Genomic DNA, 21,505 nt, shown 5'->3' with positions numbered 1-21,505 from the left:
GAACCAGCCTCATAAATTTATGACTTTATCCTTTTTCTTCAGTGTGGCCCTAGTACTCTGTCATATAAACAAATACACATTCCATATGAATATAAAAACACAATGTGTAACATTATGTTCCTTTATTGAATAAGGATAAAACAAAGCAGGTAAACCATCAGCTCCTTTCGAAACTGAAGTCACAGTGACTCTACAAGATGGAAAGCACAGAATCCAAGCATATTATACAAAATGATACATACACATTCAAAGGTCTGTATATAACACACCCTGCATGTCTGCACACTAAAATAAATGCAGGACAAATCCATACACATCAACTGAACAGACAAATGAATGGATGCAGTAGCCTCCCTGCAGCCTTGTATTACACACAGTATACCGCACAAACATCATAAGAGGCCAAATTCGTAAAAAAACGAACCCAAAAAAAAACAAATTCCTCTGCCACCGCAGGACATATTTAACCAAAATTGAAAGCACACATACTAACTAAAATAATTCAACACATATTGGTCCCTCAGCAGCCGACCACTGTCGTCATCAGGGAAGATTGCCGGATTGTCCCAGTCCATGGCTGGTGGCACTCTGGGGGCCCTCTCCTTCCTCAGGCAGGCCACATTGTGGAGGACAGCACAAGCCACAGTAATATCACATGCCCTAACAGGGCTGACCCTTAATTTGTGAAGGCAGTGAAAGCGTGCCTTCAGGAGGCCAAAGGTCATTTCAACTCTGGCCCTGGTCCTGGCATGGGCATGGTTGTAGGCCTGCTGTGCTTCCTGGGGGTCTGTGAAAGGTGTCAGGAGAAAAGGCTGGCAGCCATACCCCCTGTCTCCCAGCAACACACCAGAGAATTCACCTGTCAACACAAAATCTCATCATTACTACCTCATAAACACAGTGATATTCTTGACACAGCCATGATGGTTATAAATAGGGGTTGTGTGGCTTACCTTGTGATAGGCACTGATAGATTTCAGAGGCCCGAAAGATTCTGGAGTCATGGACTGAGCCAGGCCATTTTGCCACAACATTGCTGATCACACAGTCAGCATTGCAGACCATCTGAAATCATAAGATGAGGAATATTACACCAATCAATGCACATCACTGGCAATGCAGAGTGTTCGTCAATGGACAATATCAAAAAGTTATGTTCACCTGAACATTAATGCTGTGAAAGGATTTCCTATTCACAAAATCGGCCTCATGGGCACCTGAGGGGGCTTTTATCCTTATGTGTGTGCAGTCCACTGCACCAATGACATTGGGGAAACCTGTCACACAAAGTAATGAGTATCCTACTATGTGTTAACAGTTGTCCTGTAATTTGTAGATCCTCTTACCTGCAATCCTATAGAACTCCTCTTTGATGTCACAGAGTCTTCTGTGGCCAGGGAAGGAGATGAAGACATCTGCTAATGCTTTGATAGCCAGACACACACTCCTTATTGTGCGGCAAATTGTGGCCTTGTTCAGCTGTTCTGCATCCCCCACTGAGTACAGGAAGGCTCCACTAGCAAAAAAGCGCAAGGCCACACAAACCATTTGCTCCACACTCAGTGCATGGCTCCGTGCAGTGCGGTGCTTAATCCTGGGACCCAGTAGTCTGCATAGATACCTGATGCCATCTGCAGAAAACCTGTATCTTTCATATAGATGGTCATCAGGGAAGGCCAGTGGGTCCAACCGGTCCCTGAAGACCCTTTCTCGCCTGAAGGCTCTCCTCAGCACAAGTGCTTCTTCATCCACCACATCTCGCACGAATGGGCATGCCATTGTCAGAGCAGAAAGGAACACACAATTTTGGGCCTTCATATAGGCTAGTGGCCACACCTGGTGCTGGGGGGGTGGGCAAAAGAGGGCGATGCCTTATAACGATGACTTGGTTGTACTGATTGCTGGGAAAATAAAAAAAACCTTAGAAAGATGCCACCGTCCTGTGTGCTCACAATAAGAGCTCATATGTCATGGCTCACTTGACTTTACGAGAATATACCTAATTTTTATTTTCAGCTGTGTCATCTTCTTGGAGCTGGGGGAGGAAAGAAAAATAATGATTAATACATTTGTGTTACAGTTAGCATACAGTGTACATTGAAGGCATATCTCACCTCCCTCTCAAGTTTTTTTATTTCAAGGTCCAGTTTCCTAATTGTCCTCTTTTTTATTTCGGACTCCAGTGCAAGATTTTCCATCTTTTTCTTCTTGTACTGAATGTCTATGTCTGCCAGTTCTATTTGGCGCCGGAGGTGGTTGCCATACAACTTTCTGATAGCTTGTGAGCTCTGTGAACACAATACAATTAGCGCAGCTGGAATTTGGCAGGATGTGGTGTCCTTTTATTAATACGCACTATGTTGCCAGGCTGGTTTTCCCACTGTATAGCATCTGGGTCCTGTAAAAGAAATTAGATTTTTTGATTTTGATGAGGACTCCTCACCATTGTAGAGTAAATAGTACTTTCACAGTCTTAACATGATACCTCATGCCTTCTGGAATCCAGAGATGGTCTCCTCCTCATCATCGTCTCCATCATGTGCTGTTGCTGCTGCACTGGGGCCTTCACCCTATCACATTTAATCGGATTCATATTGAAGCTAGTAGACAAGACATGCCAGGCCTACAGTATGCCTTTGATGGAGTACTCACTGGATCAGCATCGTCTGGTGCTTGTGCTGGTGGCTCTAACAGGAACACAGTGCTGCCAGACACTGCAAGGCAATAGGTAAACCAAAGTCAGACAGTCCAAATTGATTCAATATGAATGTGGTTGTATCCCATGTAGAGATGGAAGGACATACCTTGAATGAAGCGGGTGGCATCTTGGGAGGAACCTATGCTCGTCTCTTTCCCCCCAGGGATCCCCTCTAAGACGGGCCTGCCTTTATTTAGCTCCAAGGCCATGTCCTCTGCTGGGGTAAGGTCAGCCTTTGGTGACCCACCACCCGTGCCTTGTCTGTGGGTATTCTTTTTCACTGCTAAGACAGTACAGACAATGTGTGAGCAGGCACCTTCTGGGTACAATATATGCTTGTGCTTTGTTAAATATTAGTCAGGGACCATACCATTCTGCAGAATGTTCTTGTATTTGATTTTGACCTGCTGCCATGTCCGTTTTGGCCCGTTCATGTTTAATCTACACACACACACACACACATTTAATGGAGTCACACTGCAAAAAATTACTTGGTATTTTTGTCTTGTTTTCAGTAAAAATATCAAAAAATTTATCATAGCTTTATACAGTGTGATGGAGTTACTTTACACAATTTCACTCATATCTGCAGTGCATTTCAATTAAAAATTTAACCGTTTCATAATTACAGTACAACTGCATTTTTGGAGATGTGAATTAAATATTTGAATTGTAATTGTGATGTTTCAGCGGAGCGGTGAGTGTGTAATTGTGCACTACTTACGCATTCAGGCGGTCTGCAATACTTTGCCACGCTTTTTCTCTTTGCTTTATCACTGTGGCGGTGTTGCCTTTCTTCTTAATTATATCTTTTACCTCCTCGTATGCCTCCATGAGGATTTGTGCTTCCGACGGGGAAAAGTACGCGGCTCTAGTTGCCATGGTAAATCAGTTAATCTGTGATCTGTGGCGGGGTCTATTTGAGTGAGCCGTGAGCGCGCACCTATCCAGGATTGGTTTCACCTGGCTTAATGAATCCGTGTCTGCTCATCCTGGCTTGGTCTTTGTGCAACCAATTAAGCCTGGACGCACATGTTTTGGCTTCATTGAGCTCAGCTGAGTCATTTATCCCGGATGTCTTAATTCTACTTTTGTGCAACAGGCCCCTGGTTTAAACTAATGAGTCGTTATCAAACTCAGCAAAGACAGATAACGACCCCTTCATTTGAATCAGGTATGTTGGAAGAGGGAAACATTTAAAACATGCAGGGGCAGGGCAGGTGGGACCAGGATGGCGAACGACTGGTCTAAAGATCTTAGAATAAACAAAGGTCCTCGGCCCATGACATGCATTGTAATGTTTTCCGAACGGGATTCTAATCACTGTTAGAAACAACGGAATGGCTTAAAGGCGAATCCGCACAAGTGGCACAAGGGTAGCTGACTTCAAAGAACGACATGTCAACTCCAATGAATCATGGGACTTCTTGGGACATTGGGACAACATGGGGCACAAGGTACTTTGGAGAGGATCGCAATTGGATGAAAACTGAGGAAAGAAGCAGAAGTTTCCGCCCGGTTTCGAACCGGGGACCTTTGGCATGTAAAGCGAACGTGATAGCCACTAAACTACGGAAACTGCCAACTCCCGAAAGACAGAAACCCAGTGCACACACAAACACACAGTAACAAGGAAACAGAACAAGGACACACATTTATAACGTAACATGGGCATTTCGGCTCATGAACTAGTTGATACCCTGTTTCAGCAAGCTAGCAACAAAGGAGATTGTCTAAAGCAACCTTTCCCAATCCTGGACCTCAGGCCTCCCTGCCCTGCATGTTTTTGACCTGATTGGACCCTTGCCAAGCTCTACAGAAGCCAGCGAAACGACCAAACATGTGGCACCAGGGCAGCTAACTTACCGCTTCAAAGAACGACAAACCAACTCCAATGAACTCATGACTGTCGATAATGCATCAAGTATTTACGAGATGATCGCAAGCTGATAAAAGGAAACATGTTTCCGCCCGGTCTCGAACCGGGGACCTTTCGCGTGTTAGGCGAACGTGATAACCACTACACTACAGAAACTTCTTATAGGCCAGCAACAGAAACTCAGTCCGCACACACACACGCACACACAAAACGAGGACACACCTTTACAATGTCAAATGTGCATTTTGGCTATTGAACTAGTTGATATGGTTCATCAACAAGTCAGCAAGCACTGAGATGGTCTAAGGCAGTGGTTCTTAACCCTTGTCCTCAGGCCAGCATGCGTGAGATGTTTCCCTCTTCTAACACACCTGGTTTAAACTAATGAGTCGTTATCAAACTCAGCAAAGACAGATAACGACCCCTTCATTTGAATCAGGTATGTTGGAAGAGGGAAACATTTAAAACATGCAGGGCAGGGCAGGGCAGGTGGGACCAGGATGGCGAACGACTGGTCTAAAGGTCTTAGAAGTAACAAGGGTCCTTGGCCCATGACATGCATTGTAATGTTTACGAACGGGATTCTAATCACTGTTAGAAACAACGGAATGGCTTAAAGGCGAATCCACACAAGTGGCACAAGGGTAGCTGACTTCCCATTTCAAAGAACGACATGTCAACTCCAATGAATCATGGGACTTCTTGGGACATTGGGACGACATGGGACACAAACTACTTTGGAGGGGATCGCAATTGGATGAAAACTGAGGAGAGAAGCAGAAGTTTCCGCCCGGTCTCGAACCGGGGACCTTTCGCGTGTAAAGCGAACGTGATAACCACTACACTACGGAAACTGCCAACTCACGAAAGACAGAAACCCAGTGCACTCACAAACACACAGTAACAAGGAAACAGAACAAGGACACACCTTTACAATGTCAAATGGGCATTTTGGCTCATGAACTAGTTGATATGGTTCATCGACAAGTCAGCAAGCACTGAGATGGTCTAAGGCAGTGGTTCTCAACCCTTGTCCTCAGGCCAGCATGCTTTAGATGTTTCCCTCTTCTAACACACCTGGTTTAAACTAATGAGTCGTTATCAAACTCAGCAAAGACAGATAACGACCCCTTCATTTGAATCAGGTATGTTGGAAGAGGGAAACATTTAAAACATGCAGGGGCAGGGCAGGTGGGACCAGGATGGCGAACGACTGGTCTAAAGATCTTAGAAGAAACAAAGGTCCTCGGCCCATGACATGCATTGTAATGTTTTCCGAACGGAATTCTAATCACTGTTAGAAACAACGGAATGGCTTAAAGGCGAATCCGCACAAGTGGCACAAGGGTAGCTGACTTCAAAGAACGACATGTCAACTCCAATGAATCATGGGACTTCTTGGGACATTGGGACAACATGGGGCACAAGGTACTTTGGAGAGGATCGCAATTGGATGAAAACTGAGGAAAGAAGCAGAAGTTTCCGCCCGGTTTCGAACCGGGGACCTTTGGCATGTAAAGCGAACGTGATAGCCACTAAACTACGGAAACTGCCAACTCCCGAAAGACAGAAACCCAGTGCACACACAAACACACAGTAACAAGGAAACAGAACAAGAACACACATTTATAACGTAACATGGGCATTTCGGCTCATGAACTAGTTGATACCCTGTTTCAGCAAGCTAGCAACAAAGGAGATTGTCTAAAGCAACCTTTCCCAATCCTGGACCTCAGGCCTCCCTGCCCTGCATGTTTTTGACCTGATTGGACCCTTGCCAAGCTCTACAGAAGCCAGCGAAACGACCAAACATGTGGCACCAGGGCAGCTAACTTACCGCTTCAAAGAACGACAAACCAACTCCAATGAACTCATGACTGTCGATAATGCATCAAGTATTTACGAGATGATCGCAAGCTGATAAAAGGAAACATGTTTCCGCCCGGTCTCGAACCGGGGACCTTTCGCGTGTTAGGCGAACGTGATAACCACTACACTACGGAAACTTCTTATAGGCCAGCAACAGAAACTCAGTCCACACACACACACGCACACACAAAACGAGGACACACCTTTACAATGTCAAATGTGCATTTTGGCTATTGAACTAGTTGATATGGTTCATCAACAAGTCAGCAAGCACTGAGATGGTCTAAGGCAGTGGTTCTTAACCCTTGTCCTCAGGCCAGCATGCGTGAGATGTTTCCCTCTTCTAACACACCTGGTTTAAACTAATGAGTCGTTATCAAACTCAGCAAAGACAGATAACGACCCCTTCATTTGAATCAGGTATGTTGGAAGAGGGAAACATTTAAAACATGCAGGGCAGGGTAGGGCAGGTGGGACCAGGATGGCGAACGACTGGTCTAAAGGTCTTAGAAGTAACAAGGGTCCTTGGCCCATGACATGCATTGTAATGTTTACGAACGGGATTCTAATCACTGTTAGAAACAACGGAATGGCTTAAAGGCGAATCCACACAAGTGGCACAAGGGTAGCTGACTTCCCATTTCAAAGAACGACATGTCAACTCCAATGAATCATGGGACTTCTTGGGACATTGGGACGACATGGGACACAAACTACTTTGGAGGGGATCGCAATTGGATGAAAACTGAGGAGAGAAGCAGAAGTTTCCGCCCGGTCTCGAACCGGGGACCTTTCGCGTGTAAAGCGAACGTGATAACCACTACACTACGGAAACTGCCAACTCACGAAAGACAGAAACCCAGTGCACTCACAAACACACAGTAACAAGGAAACAGAACAAGGACACACCTTTACAATGTCAAATGGGCATTTTGGCTCATGAACTAGTTGATATGGTTCATCGACAAGTCAGCAAGCACTGAGATGGTCTAAGGCAGTGGTTCTCAACCCTTGTCCTCAGGCCAGCATGCTTTAGATGTTTCCCTCTTCTAACACACCTGGTTTAAACTAATGAGTCGTTATCAAACTCAGCAAAGACAGATAACGACCCCTTCATTTGAATCAGGTATGTTGGAAGAGGGAAACATTTAAAACATGCAGGGCAGGGCAGGGCAGGTGGGACCAGGATGGCGAACGACTGGTCTAAAGGTCTTAGAAGTAACAAGGGTCCTTGGCCCATGACATGCATTGTAATGTTTACGAACGGGATTCTAATCACTGTTAGAAACAACGGAATGGCTTAAAGGCGAATCCACACAAGTGGCACAAGGGTAGCTGACTTCCCATTTCAAAGAACGACATGTCAACTCCAATGAATCATGGGACTTCTTGGGACATTGGGACGACATGGGACACAAACTACTTTGGAGGGGATCGCAATTGGATGAAAACTGAGGAGAGAAGCAGAAGTTTCCGCCCGGTCTCGAACCGGGGACCTTTCGCGTGTAAAGCGAACGTGATAACCACTACACTACGGAAACTGCCAACTCACGAAAGACAGAAACCCAGTGCACTCACAAACACACAGTAACAAGGAAACAGAACAAGGACACACCTTTACAATGTCAAATGGGCATTTTGGCTCATGAACTAGTTGATATGGTTCATCGACAAGTCAGCAAGCACTGAGATGGTCTAAGGCAGTGGTTCTCAACCCTTGTCCTCAGGCCAGCATGCTTTAGATGTTTCCCTCTTCTAACACACCTGGTTTAAACTAATGAGTCGTTATCAAACTCAGCAAAGACAGATAACGACCCCTTCATTTGAATCAGGTATGTTGGAAGAGGGAAACATTTAAAACATGCAGGGGCAGGGCAGGTGGGACCAGGATGGCGAACGACTGGTCTAAAGATCTTAGAAGAAACAAAGGTCCTCGGCCCATGACATGCATTGTAATGTTTTCCGAACGGAATTCTAATCACTGTTAGAAACAACGGAATGGCTTAAAGGCGAATCCGCACAAGTGGCACAAGGGTAGCTGACTTCAAAGAACGACATGTCAACTCCAATGAATCATGGGACTTCTTGGGACATTGGGACAACATGGGGCACAAGGTACTTTGGAGAGGATCGCAATTGGATGAAAACTGAGGAAAGAAGCAGAAGTTTCCGCCCGGTTTCGAACCGGGGACCTTTGGCATGTAAAGCGAACGTGATAGCCACTAAACTACGGAAACTGCCAACTCCCGAAAGACAGAAACCCAGTGCACACACAAACACACAGTAACAAGGAAACAGAACAAGAACACACATTTATAACGTAACATGGGCATTTCGGCTCATGAACTAGTTGATACCCTGTTTCAGCAAGCTAGCAACAAAGGAGATTGTCTAAAGCAACCTTTCCCAATCCTGGACCTCAGGCCTCCCTGCCCTGCATGTTTTTGACCTGATTGGACCCTTGCCAAGCTCTACAGAAGCCAGCGAAACGACCAAACATGTGGCACCAGGGCAGCTAACTTACCGCTTCAAAGAACGACAAACCAACTCCAATGAACTCATGACTGTCGATAATGCATCAAGTATTTACGAGATGATCGCAAGCTGATAAAAGGAAACATGTTTCCGCCCGGTCTCGAACCGGGGACCTTTCGCGTGTTAGGCGAACGTGATAACCACTACACTACGGAAACTTCTTATAGGCCAGCAACAGAAACTCAGTCCACACACACACACGCACACACAAAACGAGGACACACCTTTACAATGTCAAATGTGCATTTTGGCTATTGAACTAGTTGATATGGTTCATCAACAAGTCAGCAAGCACTGAGATGGTCTAAGGCAGTGGTTCTTAACCCTTGTCCTCAGGCCAGCATGCGTGAGATGTTTCCCTCTTCTAACACACCTGGTTTAAACTAATGAGTCGTTATCAAACTCAGCAAAGACAGATAACGACCCCTTCATTTGAATCAGGTATGTTGGAAGAGGGAAACATTTAAAACATGCAGGGCAGGGCAGGGCAGGTGGGACCAGGATGGCGAACGACTGGTCTAAAGGTCTTAGAAGTAACAAGGGTCCTTGGCCCATGACATGCATTGTAATGTTTACGAACGGGATTCTAATCACTGTTAGAAACAACGGAATGGCTTAAAGGCGAATCCACACAAGTGGCACAAGGGTAGCTGACTTCCCATTTCAAAGAACGACATGTCAACTCCAATGAATCATGGGACTTCTTGGGACATTGGGACGACATGGGACACAAACTACTTTGGAGGGGATCGCAATTGGATGAAAACTGAGGAGAGAAGCAGAAGTTTCCGCCCGGTCTCGAACCGGGGACCTTTCGCGTGTAAAGCGAACGTGATAACCACTACACTACGGAAACTGCCAACTCACGAAAGACAGAAACCCAGTGCACTCACAAACACACAGTAACAAGGAAACAGAACAAGGACACACCTTTACAATGTCAAATGGGCATTTTGGCTCATGAACTAGTTGATATGGTTCATCGACAAGTCAGCAAGCACTGAGATGGTCTAAGGCAGTGGTTCTCAACCCTTGTCCTCAGGCCAGCATGCTTTAGATGTTTCCCTCTTCTAACACACCTGGTTTAAACTAATGAGTCGTTATCAAACTCAGCAAAGACAGATAACGACCCCTTCATTTGAATCAGGTATGTTGGAAGAGGGAAACATTTAAAACATGCAGGGGCAGGGCAGGTGGGACCAGGATGGCGAACGACTGGTCTAAAGATCTTAGAAGAAACAAAGGTCCTCGGCCCATGACATGCATTGTAATGTTTTCCGAACGGAATTCTAATCACTGTTAGAAACAACGGAATGGCTTAAAGGCGAATCCGCACAAGTGGCACAAGGGTAGCTGACTTCAAAGAATGACATGTCAACTCCAATGAATCATGGGACTTCTTGGGACATTGGGACAACATGGGGCACAAGGTACTTTGGAGAGGATCGCAATTGGATGAAAACTGAGGAAAGAAGCAGAAGTTTCCGCTCGGTTTCGAACCGGGGACCTTTGGCATGTAAAGCGAACGTGATAGCCACTAAACTACGGAAACTGCCAACTCCCGAAAGACAGAAACCCAGTGCACACACAAACACACAGTAACAAGGAAACAGAACAAGAACACACATTTATAACGTAACATGGGCATTTCGGCTCATGAACTAGTTGATACCCTGTTTCAGCAAGCTAGCAACAAAGGAGATTGTCTAAAGCAACCTTTCCCAATCCTGGACCTCAGGCCTCCCTGCCCTGCATGTTTTTGACCTGATTGGACCCTTGCCAAGCTCTACAGAAGCCAGCGAAACGACCAAACATGTGGCACCAGGGCAGCTAACTTACCGCTTCAAAGAACGACAAACCAACTCCAATGAACTCGTGAATGTCGATAATGCATCAAGTATTTACGAGATGATCGCAAGCTGATAAAAGGAAACATGTTTCCGCCCGGTCTCGAACCGGGGACCTTTCGCGTGTTAGGCGAACGTGATAACCACTACACTACGGAAACTTCTTATAGGCCAGCAACAGAAACTCAGTCCACACACACACACGCACACACAAAACGAGGACACACCTTTACAATGTCAAATGTGCATTTTGGCTATTGAACTAGTTGATATGGTTCATCAACAAGTCAGCAAGCACTGAGATGGTCTAAGGCAGTGGTTCTTAACCCTTGTCCTCAGGCCAGCATGCGTGAGATGTTTCCCTCTTCTAACACACCTGGTTTAAACTAATGAGTCGTTATCAAACTCAGCAAAGACAGATAACGACCCCTTCATTTGAATCAGGTATGTTGGAAGAGGGAAACATTTAAAACATGCAGGGGCAGGGCAGGGCAGGTGGGACCAGGATGGCGAACGACTGGTCTAAAGGTCTTAGAAGTAACAAGGGTCCTTGGCCCATGACATGCATTGTAATGTTTACGAACGGGATTCTAATCACTGTTAGAAACAACGGAATGGCTTAAAGGCGAATCCACACAAGTGGCACAAGGGTAGCTGACTTCCCATTTCAAAGAACGACATGTCAACTCCAATGAATCATGGGACTTCTTGGGACATTGGGACGACATGGGACACAAACTACTTTGGAGGGGATCGCAATTGGATGAAAACTGAGGAGAGAAGCAGAAGTTTCCGCCCGGTCTCGAACCGGGGACCTTTCGCGTGTAAAGCGAACGTGATAACCACTACACTACGGAAACTGCCAACTCACGAAAGACAGAAACCCAGTGCACTCACAAACACACAGTAACAAGGAAACAGAACAAGGACACACCTTTACAATGTCAAATGGGCATTTTGGCTCATGAACTAGTTGATATGGTTCATCGACAAGTCAGCAAGCACTGAGATGGTCTAAGGCAGTGGTTCTCAACCCTTGTCCTCAGGCCAGCATGCTTTAGATGTTTCCCTCTTCTAACACACCTGGTTTAAACTAATGAGTCGTTATCAAACTCAGCAAAGACAGATAACGACCCCTTCATTTGAATCAGGTATGTTGGAAGAGGGAAACATTTAAAACATGCAGGGGCAGGGCAGGTGGGACCAGGATGGCGAACGACTGGTCTAAAGATCTTAGAAGAAACAAAGGTCCTCGGCCCATGACATGCATTGTAATGTTTTCCGAACGGGATTCTAATCACTGTTAGAAACAACGGAATGGCTTAAAGGCGAATCCGCACAAGTGGCACAAGGGTAGCTGACTTCAAAGAACGACATGTCAACTCCAATGAATCATGGGACTTCTTGGGACATTGGGACAACATGGGGCACAAGGTACTTTGGAGAGGATCGCAATTGGATGAAAACTGAGGAAAGAAGCAGAAGTTTCCGCCCAGTTTCGAACCGGGGACCTTTGGCATGTAAAGCAAACGTGATAGCCACTAAACTACGGAAACTGCCAACACCCGAAAGACAGAAACCCAGTGCACACACAAACACACAGTAACAAGGAAACAGAACAAGGACACACATTTATAACGTAACATGGGCATTTCGGCTCATGACCTAGTTGATACCCTGTTTCAGCAAGCTAGCAACAAAGGAGATTGTCTAAAGCAACCTTTCCCAATCCTGGACCTCAGGCCTCCCTGCCCTGCATGTTTTTGACCTGATTGGACCCTTGCCAAGCTCTACAGAAGCCAGCGAAACGACCAAACATGTGGCACCAGGGCAGCTAACTTACCGCTTCAAAGAACGACAAACCAACTCCAATGAACTCATGACTGTCGATAATGCATCAAGTATTTACGAGATGATCGCAAGCTGATAAAAGGAAACATGTTTCCGCCCGGTCTCGAACCGGGGACCTTTCGCGTGTTAGGCGAACGTGATAACCACTACACTACGGAAACTTCTTATAGGCCCGCAACAGAAACTCAGTCCACACACACACACGCACACACAAAACGAGGACACACCTTTACAATGTCAAATGTGCATTTTGGCTATTGAACTAGTTGATATGGTTCATCAACAAGTCAGCAAGCACTGAGATGGTCTAAGGCAGTGGTTCTTAACCCTTGTCCTCAGGCCAGCATGCGTGAGATGTTTCCCTCTTCTAACACACCTGGTTTAAACTAATGAGTCGTTATCAAACTCAGCAAAGACAGATAACGACCCCTTCATTTGAATCAGGTATGTTGGAAGAGGGAAACATTTAAAACATGCAGGGCAGGGCAGGGCAGGTGGGACCAGGATGGCGAACGACTGGTCTAAAGGTCTTAGAAGTAACAAGGGTCCTTGGCCCATGACATGCATTGTAATGTTTACGAACGGGATTCTAATCACTGTTAGAAACAACGGAATGGCTTAAAGGCGAATCCACACAAGTGGCACAAGGGTAGCTGACTTCCCATTTCAAAGAACGACATGTCAACTCCAATGAATCATGGGACTTCTTGGGACATTGGGACGACATGGGACACAAACTACTTTGGAGGGGATCGCAATTGGATGAAAACTGAGGAGAGAAGCAGAAGTTTCCGCCCGGTCTCGAACCGGGGACCTTTCGCGTGTAAAGCGAAGGTAATAACCACTACACTACGGAAACTGCCAACTCACGAAAGACAGAAACCCAGTGCACTCACAAACACACAGTAACAAGGAAACAGAACAAGGACACACCTTTACAATGTCAAATGGGCATTTTGGCTCATGAACTAGTTGATATGGTTCATCGACAAGTCAGCAAGCACTGAGATGGTCTAAGGCAGTGGTTCTCAACCCTTGTCCTCAGGCCAGCATGCTTTAGATGTTTCCCTCTTCTAACACACCTGGTTTAAACTAATGAGTCGTTATCAAACTCAGCAAAGACAGATAACGACCCCTTCATTTGAATCAGGTATGTTGGAAGAGGGAAACATTTAAAACATGCAGGGGCAGGGCAGGTTGGGACCAGGATGGCGAACGACTGGTCTAAAGATCTTAGAAGAAACAAAGGTCCTCGGCCCATGACATGCATTGTAATGTTTTCCGAACAGGATTCTAATCACTGTTAGAAACAACGGAATGGCTTAAAGGCGAATCCGCACAAGTGGCACAAGGGTAGCTGACTTCCCATTTCAAAGAACGACATGTCAACTCCAATGAATCATGGGACTTCTTGGGACATTGGGACGACATGGGACACAAACTACTTTGGAGGGGATCGCAATTGGATGAAAACTGAGGAGAGATGCAGAAGTTTCCGCCCGGTCTCGAACCGGGGACCTTTCGCGTGTTAGGCGAACGTGATAACCACTACACTACGGAAACTTCTTATAGGCCAGCAACAGAAACTCAGTCCGCACACACACACGCACACACAAAACGAGGACACACCTTTACAATGTCAAATGTGCATTTTGGCTATTGAACTAGTTGATATGGTTCATCAACAAGTCAGCAAGCACTGAGATGGTCTAAGGCAGTGGTTCTTAACCCTTGTCCTCAGGCCAGCATGCGTGAGATGTTTCCCTCTTCTAACACACCTGGTTTAAACTAATGAGTCGTTATCAAACTCAGCAAAGACAGATAACGACCCCTTCATTTGAATCAGGTATGTTGGAAGAGGGAAACATTTAAAACATGCAGGGCAGGGCAGGGCAGGTGGGACCAGGATGGCGAACGACTGGTCTAAAGGTCTTAGAAGTAACAAGGGTCCTTGGCCCATGACATGCATTGTAATGTTTACGAACGGGATTCTAATCACTGTTAGAAACAACGGAATGGCTTAAAGGCGAATCCACACAAGTGGCACAAGGGTAGCTGACTTCCCATTTCAAAGAACGACATGTCAACTCCAATGAATCATGGGACTTCTTGGGACATTGGGACGACATGGGACACAAACTACTTTGGAGGGGATCGCAATTGGATGAAAACTGAGGAGAGAAGCAGAAGTTTCCGCCCGGTCTCGAACCGGGGACCTTTCGCGTGTAAAGCGAAGGTGATAACCACTACACTACGGAAACTGCCAACTCACGAAAGACAGAAACCCAGTGCACTCACAAACACACAGTAACAAGGAAACAGAACAAGGACACACCTTTACAATGTCAAATGGGCATTTTGGCTCATGAACTAGTTGATATGGTTCATCGACAAGTCAGCAAGCACTGAGATGGTCTAAGGCAGTGGTTCTCAACCCTTGTCCTCAGGCCAGCATGCTTTAGATGTTTCCCTCTTCTAACACACCTGGTTTAAACTAATGAGTCGTTATCAAACTCAGCAAAGACAGATAACGGCCCCTTCATTTGAATCAGGTATGTTGGAAGAGGGAAACATTTAAAACATGCAGGGGCAGGGCAGGTTGGGACCAGGATGGCGAACGACTGGTCTAAAGATCTTAGAAGAAACAAAGGTCCTCGGCCCATGACATGCATTGTAATGTTTTCCGAACAGGATTCTAATCACTGTTAGAAACAACGGAATGGCTTAAAGGCGAATCCGCACAAGTGGCACAAGGGTAGCTGACTTCCCATTTCAAAGAACGACATGTCAACTCCAATGAATCATGGGACTTCTTTTGACATTGGGACGACATGGGACACAAACTACTTTGGAGGGGATCGCAATTGGATGAAAACTGAGGAGAGATGCAGAAGTTTCCGCCCGGTCTCGAACCGGGGACCTTTCGCGTGTAAAGCGAACGTGATAACCACTACACTACGGAAACTGCCAACTCCCGAATGACAGAAACCCAGTGCACTCACAAACACACAGTAACAAGGAAATAGAACAAGGACACACCTTTACAATGTCAAATGGGCATTTTGGCTCATGAACTAGTTGATATGGTTCATCGACAAGTCAGCAAGCACTGAGATGGTCTAAGGCAGTGGTTCTCAACCCTTGTCCTCAGGCCAGCATGCTTGAGATGTTTCCCTCTTCTAACACACCTGGTTTAAACTAATGAGTCGTTATCAAACTCAGCAAAGACAGATAACGACCCCTTCATTTGAATCAGGTATGTTGGAAGAGGGAAACATTTAAAACATGCAGGGGCAGGGCAGGTGGGACCAGGATGGCGAACGACTGGTCTAAAGATCTTAGAAGAAACAAAGGTCCTCGGCCCATGACATGCATTGTAATGTTTTCCGAACGGGATTCTAATCACTGTTAGAAACAACGGAATGGCTTAAAGGCGAATCCGCACAAGTGGCACAAGGGTAGCTGACTTCAAAGAACGACATGTCAACTCCAATGAATCATGGGACTTCTTGGGACATTGGGACAACATGGGGCACAAGGTACTTTGGAGAGGATCGCAATTGGATGAAAACTGAGGAAAGAAGCAGAAGTTTCCGCCCAGTTTCGAACCGGGGACCTTTGGCATGTAAAGCAAACGTGATAGCCACTAAACTACGGAAACTGCCAACACCCGAAAGACAGAAACCCAGTGCACACACAAACACACAGTAACAAGGAAACAGAACAAGGACACACATTTATAACGTAACATGGGCATTTCGGCTCATGAACTAGTTGATACCCTGTTTCAGCAAGCTAGCAACAAAGGAGATTGTCTAAAGCAACCTTTCCCAATCCTGGACCTCAGGCCTCCCTGCCCTGCATGTTTTTGACCTGATTGGACCCTTGCCAAGCTCTACAGAAGCCAGCGAAACGACCAAACATGTGGCACCAGGGCAGCTAACTTACCGCTTCAAAGAACGACAAACCAACTCCAATGAACTCATGACTGTCGATAATGCATCAAGTATTTACGAGATGATCGCAAGCTGATAAAAGGAAACATGTTTCCGCCCGGTCTCGAACCGGGGACCTTTCGCGTGTTAGGCGAACGTGATAACCACTACACTACGGAAACTTCTTATAGGCCCGCAACAGAAACTCAGTCCACACACACACACGCACACACAAAACGAGGACACACCTTTACAATGTCAAATGTGCATTTTGGCTATTGAACTAGTTGATATGGTTCATCAACAAGTCAGCAAGCACTGAGATGGTCTAAGGCAGTGGTTCTTAACCCTTGTCCTCAGGCCAGCATGCGTGAGATGTTTCCCTCTTCTAACACACCTGGTTTAAACTAATGAGTCGTTATCAAACTCAGCAAAGACAGATAACGACCCCTTCATTTGAATCAGGTATGTTGGAAGAGGGAAACATTTAAAACATGCAGGGCAGGGCAGGGCAGGTGGGACCAGGATGGCGAACGACTGGTCTAAAGGTCTTAGAAGTAACAAGGGTCCTTGGCCCATGACATGCATTGTAATGTTTACGAACGGGATTCTAATCACTGTTAGAAACAACGGAATGGCTTAAAGGCGAATCCACACAAGTGGCACAAGGGTAGCTGACTTCCCATTTCAAAGAACGACATGTCAACTCCAATGAATCATGGGACTTCTTGGGACATTGGGACGACATGGGACACAAACTACTTTGGAGGGGATCGCAATTGGATGAAAACTGAGGAGAGAAGCAGAAGTTTCCGCCCGGTCTCGAACCGGGGACCTTTCGCGTGTAAAGCGAAGGTAATAACCACTACACTACGGAAACTGCCAACTCACGAAAGACAGAAACCCAGTGCACTCACAAACACACAGTAACAAGGAAACAGAACAAGGACACACCTTTACAATGTCAAATGGGCATTTTGGCTCATGAACTAGTTGATATGGTTCATCGACAAGTCAGCAAGCACTGAGATGGTCTAAGGCAGTGGTTCTCAACCCTTGTCCTCAGGCCAGCATGCTTTAGATGTTTCCCTCTTCTAACACACCTGGTTTAAACTAATGAGTCGTTATCAAACTCAGCAAAGACAGATAACGACCCCTTCATTTGAATCAGGTATGTTGGAAGAGGGAAACATTTAAAACATGCAGGGGCAGGGCAGGTTGGGACCAGGATGGCGAACGACTGGTCTAAAGATCTTAGAAGAAACAAAGGTCCTCGGCCCATGACATGCATTGTAATGTTTTCCGAACAGGATTCTAATCACTGTTAGAAACAACGGAATGGCTTAAAGGCGAATCCGCACAAGTGGCACAAGGGTAGCTGACTTCCCATTTCAAAGAACGACATGTCAACTCCAATGAATCATGGGACTTCTTGGGACATTGGGACGACATGGGACACAAACTACTTTGGAGGGGATCGCAATTGGATGAAAACTGAGGAGAGAAGCAGAAGTTTCCGCCCGGTCTCGAACCGGGGACCTTTCGCGTGTAAAGCGAAGGTGATAACCACTACACTACGGAAACTGCCAACTCACGAAAGACAGAAACCCAGTGCACTCACAAACACACAGTAACAAGGAAACAGAACAAGGACACACCTTTACAATGTCAAATGGGCATTTTGGCTCATGAACTAGTTGATATGGTTCATCGACAAGTCAGCAAGCACTGAGATGGTCTAAGGCAGTGGTTCTCAACCCTTGTCCTCAGGCCAGCATGCTTTAGATGTTTCCCTCTTCTAACACACCTGGTTTAAACTAATGAGTCGTTATCAAACTCAGCAAAGACAGATAACGACCCCTTCATTTGAATCAGGTATGTTGGAAGAGGGAAACATTTAAAACATGCAGGGGCAGGGCAGGTTGGGACCAGGATGGCGAACGACTGGTCTAAAGATCTTAGAAGAAACAAAGGTCCTCGGCCCATGACATGCATTGTAATGTTTTCCGAACAGGATTCTAATCACTGTTAGAAACAACGGAATGGCTTAAAGGCGAATCCGCACAAGTGGCACAAGGGTAGCTGACTTCCCATTTCAAAGAACGACATGTCAACTCCAATGAATCATGGGACTTCTTTTGACATTGGGACGACATGGGACACAAACTACTTTGGAGGGGATCGCAATTGGATGAAAACTGAGGAGAGATGCAGAAGTTTCCGCCCGGTCTCGAACCGGGGACCTTTCGCGTGTAAAGCGAACGTGATAACCACTACACTACGGAAACTGCCAACTCCCGAATGACAGAAACCCAGTGCACTCACAAACACACAGTAACAAGGAAATAGAACAAGGACACACCTTTACAATGTCAAATGGGCATTTTGGCTCATGAACTAGTTGATATGGTTCATCGACAAGTCAGCAAGCACTGAGATGGTCTAAGGCAGTGGTTCTCAACCCTTGTCCTCAGGCCAGCATGCTTGAGATGTTTCCCTCTTCTAACACACCTGGTTTAAACTAATGAGTCGTTATCAAACTCAGCAAAGACAGATAACGACCCCTTCATTTGAATCAGGTATGTTGGAAGAGGGAAACATTTAAAACATGCAGGGGCAGGGCAGGTGGGACCAGGATGGCGAACGACTGGTCTAAAGATCTTAGAAGAAACAAAGGTCCTCGGCCCATGACATGCATTGTAATGTTTTCCGAACGGGATTCTAATCACTGTTAGAAACAACGGAATGGCTTAAAGGCGAATCCGCACAAGTGGCACAAGGGTAGCTGACTTCAAAGAACGACATGTCAACTCCAATGAATCATGGGACTTCTTGGGACATTGGGACAACATGGGGCACAAGGTACTTTGGAGAGGATCGCAATTGGATGAAAACTGAGGAGAGATGCAGAAGTTTCCGCCCGGTCTCGAACCGGGGACCTTTCGCGTGTAAAGCGAACGTGATAACCACTACACTACGGAAACTGCCAACTCCCGAAAGACAGAAACCCAGTGCACTCACAAACACACAGTAACAAGGAAACAGAACAAGGACACACCTTTATAACGTAACATGGGCATTTCGGCTCATGAACTAGTTGATACCCTGTTTCAGCAAGCTAGCAACAAAGGAGATTGTCTAAAGCAACCTTTCCCAATCCTGGACCTCAGGCCTCCCTGCCCTGCATGTTTTTGACCTGATTGGACCCTTGCCAAGCTCTACAGAAGCCAGCGAAACGACCAAACATGTGGCACCAGGGCAGCTAACTTACCGCTTCAAAGAACGACAAACCAACTCCAATGAACTCATGACTGTCGATAATGCATCAAGTATTTACGAGATGATCGCAAGCTGATAAAAGGAAACATGTTTCCGCCCGGTCTCGAACCGGGGACCTTTCGCGTGTTAGGCGAACGTGATAACCACTACACTACGGAAACTTCTTATAGGCCAGCAACAGAAACTCAGTCCACACACACACACGCACACACAAAACGAGGACACACCTTTACAATGTCAAATGTGCATTTTGGCTATTGAACTAGTTGATATGGTTCATCAACAAGTCAGCAAGCACTGAGATGGTCTAAGGCAGTGGTTCTTAACCCTTGTCCTCAGGCCAGCATGCGTGAGATGTTTCCCTCTTCTAACACACCTGGTTTAAACTAATGAGTCGTTATCAAACTCAGCAAAGACAGATAACGACCCCTTCATTTGAATCAGGTATGTTGGAAGAGGGAAACATTTAAAACATGCAGGGCAGGGCAGGGCAGGTGGGACCAGGATGGCGAACGACTGGTCTAAAGGTCTTAGAAGTAACAAGGGTCCTTGGCCCATGACATGCATTGTAATGTTTACGAACGGGATTCTAATCACTGTTAGAAACAACGGAATGGCTTAAAGGCGAATCCACACAAGTGGCACAAGGGTAGCTGACTTCCCATTTCAAAGAACGACATGTCAACTCCAATGAATCATGGGACTTCTTGGGACATTGGGACGACATGGGACACAAACTACTTTGGAGGGGATCGCAATTGGATGAAAACTGAGGAGAGAAGCAGAAGTTTCCGCCCGGTCTCGAACCGGGGACCTTTCGCGTGTAAAGCGAACTTGATAACCACTACACTACGGAAACTGCCAACTCACGAAAGACAGAAACCCAGTGCACTCACAAACACACAGTAACAAGGAAACAGAACAAGGACACACCTTTACAATGTCAAATGGGCATTTTGGCTCATGAACTAGTTGATATGGTTCATCGACAAGTCAGCAAGCACTGAGATGGTCTAAGGCAGTGGTTCTCAACCCTTGTCCTCAGGCCAGCATGCTTTAGATGTTTCCCTCTTCTAACACACCTGGTTTAAACTAATGAGTCGTTATCAAACTCAGCAAAGACAGATAATGACCCCTTCATTTGAATCAGGTATGTTGGAAGAGGGAAACATTTAAAACATGCAGGGGCAGGGCAGGTGGGACCAGGATGGCGAACGACTGGTCTAAAGATCTTAGAAGAAACAAAGGTCCTCGGCCCATGACATGCATTGTAATGTTTTCCGAACGGGATTCTAATCACTGTTAGAAACAACGGAATGGCTTAAAGGCGAATCCGCACAAGTGGCACAAGGGTAGCTGACTTCAAAGAACGACATGTCAACTCCAATGAATGATGGGACTTCTTGGGACATTGGGACAACATGGGGCACAAGGTACTTTGGAGAGGATCGCAATTGGATGAAAACTGAGGAAAGAAGCAGAAGTTTCCGCCCGGTTTCGAACCGGGGACCTTTGGCATGTAAAGCGAACGTGATAGCCACTAAACTACGGAAACTGCCAACTCCCGAAATACATAAACCCAGTACACACACAAACACACAGTAACAAGGAA

General features: G+C 46.0%; 1 protein-coding gene and 21 non-coding genes across 26 annotated transcripts; all 22 read right to left on the bottom strand.

The window, feature by feature from the left end:
* Nucleotides 1–149: 149 nt before the first annotated feature.
* Nucleotides 150–3,797, bottom strand: LOC134036802 (putative nuclease HARBI1). 5 transcript variants are annotated; one of them, XM_062481939.1, is made up of 12 exons: nt 3,423–3,797; nt 3,069–3,139; nt 2,805–2,981; nt 2,653–2,714; nt 2,486–2,570; nt 2,357–2,398; nt 2,115–2,288; nt 2,000–2,035; nt 1,347–1,901; nt 1,162–1,277; nt 954–1,065; nt 150–859 (listed from the first exon to the last, which is right to left on the bottom strand). In XM_062481939.1, exons 9-12 carry the CDS (start codon nt 1,816–1,818, stop codon nt 489–491), a joined length of 1,071 nt encoding a protein of 356 aa, XP_062337923.1. In that variant the 5' UTR covers nt 1,819–1,901; nt 2,000–2,035; nt 2,115–2,288; nt 2,357–2,398; nt 2,486–2,570; nt 2,653–2,714; nt 2,805–2,981; nt 3,069–3,139; nt 3,423–3,797; the 3' UTR covers nt 150–488. The 5 variants fall into 5 exon arrangements, with proteins under 5 accessions (XP_062337923.1, XP_062338011.1, XP_062338171.1 ...); XM_062482027.1 differs by having other exon boundaries at nt 2,115–2,398; XM_062482187.1 differs by having other exon boundaries at nt 2,000–2,288.
* Nucleotides 3,798–4,660: 863 nt separating this feature from the next.
* trnav-aac (transfer RNA valine (anticodon AAC)) lies at nt 4,661–4,733 on the bottom strand. Its single transcript has one exon. It is a non-coding gene; the product is annotated as a tRNA-Val (tRNA).
* A 625-nt stretch (nt 4,734–5,358) lies between these two features.
* Nucleotides 5,359–5,431, bottom strand: trnav-uac (transfer RNA valine (anticodon UAC)). The gene has a single exon. It is a non-coding gene; the product is annotated as a tRNA-Val (tRNA).
* Nucleotides 5,432–6,510: 1,079 nt separating this feature from the next.
* On the bottom strand, nt 6,511–6,583 carry trnav-aac (transfer RNA valine (anticodon AAC)). The gene has a single exon. It is a non-coding gene; the product is annotated as a tRNA-Val (tRNA).
* A 625-nt stretch (nt 6,584–7,208) lies between these two features.
* trnav-uac (transfer RNA valine (anticodon UAC)) lies at nt 7,209–7,281 on the bottom strand. Its single transcript has one exon. It is a non-coding gene; the product is annotated as a tRNA-Val (tRNA).
* Nucleotides 7,282–7,914: 633 nt separating this feature from the next.
* Nucleotides 7,915–7,987, bottom strand: trnav-uac (transfer RNA valine (anticodon UAC)). Its single transcript has one exon. It is a non-coding gene; the product is annotated as a tRNA-Val (tRNA).
* Nucleotides 7,988–9,066: 1,079 nt separating this feature from the next.
* On the bottom strand, nt 9,067–9,139 carry trnav-aac (transfer RNA valine (anticodon AAC)). Its single transcript has one exon. It is a non-coding gene; the product is annotated as a tRNA-Val (tRNA).
* A 625-nt stretch (nt 9,140–9,764) lies between these two features.
* trnav-uac (transfer RNA valine (anticodon UAC)) lies at nt 9,765–9,837 on the bottom strand. The gene has a single exon. It is a non-coding gene; the product is annotated as a tRNA-Val (tRNA).
* A 1,079-nt stretch (nt 9,838–10,916) lies between these two features.
* trnav-aac (transfer RNA valine (anticodon AAC)) lies at nt 10,917–10,989 on the bottom strand. Its single transcript has one exon. It is a non-coding gene; the product is annotated as a tRNA-Val (tRNA).
* A 626-nt stretch (nt 10,990–11,615) lies between these two features.
* Nucleotides 11,616–11,688, bottom strand: trnav-uac (transfer RNA valine (anticodon UAC)). The gene has a single exon. It is a non-coding gene; the product is annotated as a tRNA-Val (tRNA).
* A 1,079-nt stretch (nt 11,689–12,767) lies between these two features.
* On the bottom strand, nt 12,768–12,840 carry trnav-aac (transfer RNA valine (anticodon AAC)). Its single transcript has one exon. It is a non-coding gene; the product is annotated as a tRNA-Val (tRNA).
* A 625-nt stretch (nt 12,841–13,465) lies between these two features.
* Nucleotides 13,466–13,538, bottom strand: trnav-uac (transfer RNA valine (anticodon UAC)). Its single transcript has one exon. It is a non-coding gene; the product is annotated as a tRNA-Val (tRNA).
* A 631-nt stretch (nt 13,539–14,169) lies between these two features.
* trnav-aac (transfer RNA valine (anticodon AAC)) lies at nt 14,170–14,242 on the bottom strand. Its single transcript has one exon. It is a non-coding gene; the product is annotated as a tRNA-Val (tRNA).
* Nucleotides 14,243–14,867: 625 nt separating this feature from the next.
* Nucleotides 14,868–14,940, bottom strand: trnav-uac (transfer RNA valine (anticodon UAC)). Its single transcript has one exon. It is a non-coding gene; the product is annotated as a tRNA-Val (tRNA).
* A 631-nt stretch (nt 14,941–15,571) lies between these two features.
* Nucleotides 15,572–15,644, bottom strand: trnav-uac (transfer RNA valine (anticodon UAC)). Its single transcript has one exon. It is a non-coding gene; the product is annotated as a tRNA-Val (tRNA).
* Nucleotides 15,645–16,723: 1,079 nt separating this feature from the next.
* On the bottom strand, nt 16,724–16,796 carry trnav-aac (transfer RNA valine (anticodon AAC)). The gene has a single exon. It is a non-coding gene; the product is annotated as a tRNA-Val (tRNA).
* Nucleotides 16,797–17,421: 625 nt separating this feature from the next.
* Nucleotides 17,422–17,494, bottom strand: trnav-uac (transfer RNA valine (anticodon UAC)). The gene has a single exon. It is a non-coding gene; the product is annotated as a tRNA-Val (tRNA).
* Nucleotides 17,495–18,125: 631 nt separating this feature from the next.
* trnav-uac (transfer RNA valine (anticodon UAC)) lies at nt 18,126–18,198 on the bottom strand. The gene has a single exon. It is a non-coding gene; the product is annotated as a tRNA-Val (tRNA).
* Nucleotides 18,199–18,829: 631 nt separating this feature from the next.
* Nucleotides 18,830–18,902, bottom strand: trnav-uac (transfer RNA valine (anticodon UAC)). The gene has a single exon. It is a non-coding gene; the product is annotated as a tRNA-Val (tRNA).
* Nucleotides 18,903–19,525: 623 nt separating this feature from the next.
* Nucleotides 19,526–19,598, bottom strand: trnav-uac (transfer RNA valine (anticodon UAC)). Its single transcript has one exon. It is a non-coding gene; the product is annotated as a tRNA-Val (tRNA).
* Nucleotides 19,599–19,981: 383 nt separating this feature from the next.
* On the bottom strand, nt 19,982–20,054 carry trnav-aac (transfer RNA valine (anticodon AAC)). Its single transcript has one exon. It is a non-coding gene; the product is annotated as a tRNA-Val (tRNA).
* A 625-nt stretch (nt 20,055–20,679) lies between these two features.
* On the bottom strand, nt 20,680–20,752 carry trnav-uac (transfer RNA valine (anticodon UAC)). The gene has a single exon. It is a non-coding gene; the product is annotated as a tRNA-Val (tRNA).
* Between the last annotated feature and the right edge of the window lie 753 nt (nt 20,753–21,505).

Source organism: Osmerus eperlanus, chromosome 1, assembly GCF_963692335.1.
Source record: "Osmerus eperlanus chromosome 1, fOsmEpe2.1, whole genome shotgun sequence".
NCBI classification, from domain to species: Eukaryota; Metazoa; Chordata; class Actinopteri; order Osmeriformes; family Osmeridae; genus Osmerus; species Osmerus eperlanus.
Note: the sequence above shows the minus strand (reverse complement) of the source record. Positions and strands in the feature narration are given on the sequence as shown.